General features: G+C 56.5%; 1 protein-coding gene across 2 annotated transcripts in view; it reads left to right on the top strand.

The window, feature by feature from the left end:
- Runx3 (RUNX family transcription factor 3) overlaps positions 1-4035 on the top strand; it is a 59344-nt gene extending 55309 nt beyond the window's left edge. For both annotated transcript variants that reach the window (XM_052177718.1, XM_052177717.1), the window contains exon 6: positions 1442-4035. In XM_052177718.1, the coding sequence (XP_052033678.1) occupies positions 1442-1974 (533 nt within the window). In that variant the 3' untranslated portion in view covers positions 1975-4035. The remainder of the gene's footprint in view (positions 1-1441) is intronic.
- Positions 4036-6369: the final 2334 nt, after the last annotated feature.

A 6369-nucleotide genomic window follows, 5' to 3' on the forward strand; every position in this document is an offset into this window, starting at 1 on the left:
GACCCGCCCCTTTTCTGTTCTCCTCACCTGGAGCCAAGGGTAGTCCTTCATGGTGACCCACAGCCAGGCTCAGAGACCCAAGGAGTAATAGACACCTGAGGGCCCCTGACACCCTGTTAGTCCAGGACAGGGGCCTCCGGTGGCCTTCCATCCATGAAAGAGACAAAAGAGCTGAGGTTTGACAGGCCGACGCCCTGGGCTACCATTTGGGACCACGCCCTGTCACTGCTGCCGGGTACTAAGAGGGCCCTAGGGCAGGGTTTCAAGGACATCTTCACTTGCCTCTGTTGCAAAATTAAACACTAGCTGGAGGCACTTGGAGGTCCCGACCGCCAGAGGTCTGGAGTTCTCAGGGGCTCTAAGACAGCGGGTGCCAATCTGCACATCTATTTTTGTGATCATGGGTCCCAATCCCAGCATTCACATGGGCTTTGGGAACAAACACAAAGCAGCCATTTCTGGGGACCCAGAGCAAGAGATGTGACAGAGGCCGCAGGCAGCAAAACAAAGGGAAGGCCACAGGCTGCGGGGCCTGGCTCTGATGTGGAGAGGTTAAGGGACTTGACAAGGGACGCATGGGAGTGAGAGTCAAAGCTAGGGTGACAGAATGACTCCAGAAGCCACGGGAGAGCCCAGCTGCCTCCACAAGAGGTGGTAGTTACAGGCCAGTGCTGGGGCCCAGGGCAGTGTGCTCTGTGACCGCCATGCTGCTCCCTCGCCTGGGTCCCTGTTTTCCCACCAATGGGATTAGGTTTGTTCCCAAAGCCCGTGTGAATGTTGGAACTGGGGACCCATGATCACAAAAGTAGGTGTGCAGATTGGCACCCCCTGTCTAGGAGCCCCTGAGAATTCCAGACCCCTTAGTGTTGCTGCACGGGTGGGACCTCCAAATGCCTCCAGCTAGTGATTAATTTTGCGATGGAGGCAGATGAAGGTGTCATGAGTGTAGTTGTGTGACCAACATGCAGGGCAGCCTTGAGGGACATAGACTCAGGAAGTGTGGATAAGGACCAGCTGATTCCCCCACAGCTAAGACCCCAACCTACAGACCTACCTACCTACACACACACACACACACCTCTGCTTCAGCAGAGAACATTCTGGTACTTTCTGTGCTGAGTGGAGAATCAGCCTTTCTGTATCTCTACCTGAGGGTTTTTTTCTCTTCAGAATGAGATGGGAGCTGTGTCTGGTGCCTGTCCTAGCAAGCTTGAGAAAAACACACAGGAGGAGGGAGGCCTATCCCCTCTGCTTTGACCCAGAGTTCCACTCACATCAGATCTGCAGCTAGAGTCCCCTGCACGGGGCACAGCCCTGCACAGCACAGCCTGAGGACGGGATCCCCAGGAAGGCCACCCCACAGTACTAGAGGATCCACAGAGGTCCCACGGTGTTCTTGGCCTGCGCACCTGACACCCCCACTCTTGCTCTCTGTCCCCAGGCTCCTCAGACCTGAACCCCTTCTCGGACCCCCGCCAGTTTGACCGCTCCTTCCCTACGCTGCAGAGCCTGACAGAGAGCCGCTTCCCGGACCCCAGGATGCACTACCCGGGAGCCATGTCTGCCGCCTTCCCCTACAGCGCCACACCATCGGGCACCAGCCTGGGCAGCCTGAGCGTGGCGGGCATGCCGGCCAGCAGCCGCTTCCACCACACCTACCTCCCTCCGCCCTACCCCGGGGCCCCTCAGAGCCAGAGCGGGCCCTTCCAGGCCAACCCCGCGCCCTACCACCTCTTCTACGGCGCCTCCTCAGGCTCCTACCAGTTCTCCATGGCAGCTGCGGGAGGTGGCGAGCGCTCGCCCACCCGCATGCTCACCTCCTGCCCCAGCGGAGCCTCGGTGTCAGCTGGCAACCTCATGAACCCCAGCCTGGGCCAGGCTGATGGCGTGGAAGCCGACGGCAGCCACAGCAACTCGCCCACGGCCCTGAGCACGCCGGGCCGCATGGACGAGGCCGTGTGGCGGCCCTACTAAGCACCCTGGGGACTCTCGGGCCAGCGGAACCTGTCCCTCCAGCCCGGGGTTACAGAAGAAACAGACTTTGGCCTGGTCCCAGGGGCCAGAGCTGGCAATGGCTCCCAGAGCTCTCTCCAGCCACAGCTTGAACAGAGGATGTGGGGACTTCCCACAGGACACTGCTCCAGTCCAGATCAATGCCCTCTCTCGCCGTGCACCCCAAACCCACCTCTGTTGTCTCCAGCCACGCCCAGGATTAAGTCCAGAATCAGAGGCGACCCCTGCCTGTGAGGGAGAAGGCCTTTGCTGTCAAGAAAAGCTCAGGCTCAGAGATGTCTGGACTCTCTCTCACCCTCCACCCCGGGACCAACCTGCCCTCTGCATCCAAAAGCATCAAGCCAACTGGAAGCTCCAACCCCTGAGAAGGTTTCGCTCCCCTGTAGAGAGGGAAAGCCGGAGCCATGATACATACACAAGAGTCCCCAACTTGACTCCCCCATGATTCCAGACAAGCAGCCCCTGATCAGTTCTAGCTCACCTGAAAACACAGGGCCCCAGAGCAGACTCATCCAGGGTGACAGGTCCCTAAAGCAAGGAAGGCCTCAACACTGTCCAGTATGCTCCAGCCTAAATCCTACTGGGTTCTCAGGGGCAGAGAGGTCCTGACAGAAAATCTTACCTTGGGGATCAAGAGTTAACCCTGCTCACTAGGTCCAGCCAGTCTGTGCTCTGGGCCTGGCCTCCCAGGCCACAGTCCTGCTTCCAACTCGTTTGTACCTAGAAGCAGACACCTTTGAACCAAAAGCATCTCCATCAAGCATCTAAAATCTCTGACAGGTGGCAGTCTGTGTACACGAAAGCCCACCCCCACCCCCATCCCCGCTAGTGTAATGTCATCAGGACCCTGCCACCAGGGTCCTGACCTCACATTCTTCACAGAAGGGGACAAGACCTCCAGGAGGCCGTGTGGCGTCTCTGGTGAGATGTGCAACGGCAGAGCAGTGTCCAAGCAGAGACCAGACGTTCTCTCAAATCTGTGGGAGATAGTGGAGTAGGTTAAAAAGCTCTTACCAGAGCTGGTTTTTCAAACTGAGTGAGCCACATCCTCTGTGGCCATCGAAGTCTCCTTTACAAGGCTCCTTAGTGATGGTCTCTGTCGTGTGCTTGGCCTGCACCTGTAACAGCCACATACACACTCTGGAAGGTCAGGGGTCCCAACAATCCTGGGCAGATACCTCCGGTTACAGTTTCTCTTGTCCCATCCTTACTGGAGGAAAAGAATTCTCTCTCTTGGAAGTAGCTAAGGAAACCTTTCAGCTCCCTGCACCCAGAGAGGCCTTCTCACCTCTTCTCAGAGGGGCCTTCTCACCTCTTCTCAGAGGGGCCTTCTCGCCTCTTCTCAGAGGGGCCTTCTCGCCTCTTCTCAGAGGGGCCTTCTCGCCTCTTCTCAGGAAGCAGCTCCGACCCATTGCCCTCCTGTCTGCTTCGCTACTGGTCCATGGTGCAGACTGTCCCAGGCCACCAAGAAGGGTCCTTTCAGGGTCCCCCACCTAGCACTTGTGTAAGCCACCCCAGACAACTACCCTTCCTGATACCCAAATGTGGGTAGGAATCGAAAGTCACCCCGGCCCCATCAACTCCTTTCTCATCCCCGATTAACAGTGAAGGCTGAGTCTGTTGTGGTTCCTACAGTGAGCCCAGGCAGCCCTGGCTGGTTAAAAACAAAGGGGGGGGGGTCCTTATTTGCAAGGCTACTTTAAAGTGCTCCTTGAAAGCACAGGCTAGAAAGCACAAGGAACCTGAGGGGTTGATACAATGTTACTGTAAGTGTGGGCGGGTACTGATCCTTTGTAACATTGTTACCCTGAGGTATCCGACCTGCGGTGAGCAGGTCTTCCTGAAGTGGGCTCCATGCTGAGGGATGGAGAGGGCCTGCTTTGCACTAGAGGCTGCTTGTATGTTTGTTTTTTATGCACAACTTGCTTGTACAGGCCAACTGCTCGTCTTGGGTACTATTTAAATGTAAAATGGAAATTGTATTTGTTACAATAATATAACAGATGCCTTGAAGGGCCAGTGTGTCAGGCTTCTAGAGTTGTGAAGGAGGGTGGGACCTCCTACTCTTGGGCAGGAGATAGGGCACTGGATATGGTTGAGCTGGCTGTGTGGGGAGATACCCAATGCTGGGGAGTTCGCCATCCAACTTCTTCAAGGTGGTTACAGAGACCCTGGAAGGCCACCTCCCTGGCTGGGCTAGGACCCCAGAACGTCAGATGGGCCTTCCAGATTACACTGACCCTCTTTCCCTCAGGTGGTCATGTCCATCACACAAAGGCAGAAGTCACTGCGTGGTCCTACCTGTCACCTGGATGCAGATTTGGGGAGGGACAGATTGAAGGAGCAGCCAGTCACCGCATTCTCATTGTTGCTGTCCCTGGGATAGGTGTGGTGAAGGAAGGCCTCTCTGGAGTGGGAACCGCTGTTGAGTAAAGACCTTCCCAGAGTAAGGGGCCCTGGGCGATAAGGATCCCTCTGGGGAGCCCCTCTGGGGTAGCAGCACCTCTCCCCCCCCCACACACACACACCCTAGGGTCTGCTTGCTGGGACCCTGGCAGCAGAGAAAACAGTATTGCACAGAGGTCATTTGGAGATGAGGTCCCTCTGACTAGCAAAGAGAGCTGTGGTGATTTCCATGGCTCCCTGGAGCCGGTAGTTGCCAAGCAGAGACCATAGCCTGAAAAATTGGAACTGTGGATAATGGTGTGGGGACCTAGCTTGATAATACCCCTCTACCCAGAACCCTACCCCAAGCCCGTGCCCCTGACCAGATGGGTCGTACAGATCTTCCTAAGATAGATGTAGCTCTATGGTGCCCACTTCTAAGTTCCAAGATCTTGCCCTCTTATAGCATCAGCCTAAGATCAACCCCCAACAAGAAGCTCCTGTTTTCCCAGCCTAGACCCTGGACCCTTCCCTACCTGGCAGCGCCATAGGATTCTAAGCACAGCTAATGTGTCCCCAGGTACACCCAGGGTGGGTCACCCAGCAGCACCTCTTCCTGGGTTAGAACAGGAAATAGGCTTCACAGTCCACGTGCTTCTAGTTGGTTTATCTGAGGGTAGACCTGTAGGTGGCCCCTACAACTGAAGAGCAAAACCCCTGACTATATTTAACTCCGGTCACCTGCATCCCACTTGTCAAAAGGAAACAGACCAAGAGATGTCCCTAATTAGCTGGAGGCAGGGCCCCAGCTGGATGAAGCCATGCAGTTACCGCTGGGGCCTGTAGGTGGCGATAGGCCTGGCTTCCAGGCAGCAGAGAGAAAGGTCAGTCCCCTTACCCCACCAAATCTCCCCACCTTAAACCCCCTGCTTTGGAGAGGAATGTGGGCTGCTAGTAGGAAGAACTCCCCAGCCTCAGGAGAGCCTCTCCTACCCTGCCTGGAGTTTCCTCACCCAGCAGTGGCGGTGACAGTAGCAGCTTCCTGTCTCTGCCCTGCAGAGCCACCCTCCTGGTCACATGTACCAGATGTTAGCACTGTCACACACAGACCCTGAGCTCCAGGCCCCACCAGAAGACAGGGACTTGGGAAGAAGAACTGAGTTCTAAGGAGGAAGCTTCAGAAGCCCCAGGCAGACTCTCGAACTTTCCACAATCAAAGGGTCCCTCACTGCTCGCCTCCCCCACCCCCACCCCTCCAGGAGGTCAGTCTGCCGCCAGACTGGAAGCCTTGAGGTTTTCAGTGTCTCAGACTGAGAGGCAGCTCCCAGAAAGGCCCCCGCCCTGTGACAAAGCCTGCCATAGCTTTGACTCTTGTCCTGAGAAAGGGCACTTACTGTGGGGGTGGGGTGGGGGTAGGGGGGCAAGGGAAGAGAAGTTGATGGAAGGGATGGGAGGGAAGAGGAGCCGATGCTGTGGGTCATGAGGACATGGGACATGAGGACAGGACCTGATACAGACCCAGCACCCCTCCCTGTCTCAGACTGCACTCCCACAAACAGCCAGACCCCCAGCCTGGCCTCAGGAAGAAACAGTTCTCCCCTGCACACCACACCCCAGCCCAGAGCACTTCAGTGCCTCCGTTCAGCTCAGGGTCATAAATGAAATGAGCTGTCAAAGGAGGCGGAGTGTAAGAACCCTCACTGGCAGAAACCCAGACCTCCCCCCCACTCCTCCCCATGGGGCCCTTGCAGAGTGTGGGGTGAGGACCTGTGTCCCCCCAATATCCGCTGCTACACCTGTGTGGTCCAGGCCAGGAGGGTCTGGGAAGTCGGATTCCAAGCTTCCTATTTTTAGTTTGCAACTAAGAGTGGGCTGTTTGTTTTATATATTTATATCCACCACAGAGTGCCTGGCCCAGCCAGCCAGGACTGTAAAGGGGTGGGCGGGCCTGATGCTGTCGGTGCCCCTGCC

Source organism: Apodemus sylvaticus, chromosome 3 (genome assembly GCF_947179515.1).
Source record: "Apodemus sylvaticus chromosome 3, mApoSyl1.1, whole genome shotgun sequence".
Taxonomy (NCBI): Eukaryota; Metazoa; Chordata; class Mammalia; order Rodentia; family Muridae; genus Apodemus; species Apodemus sylvaticus.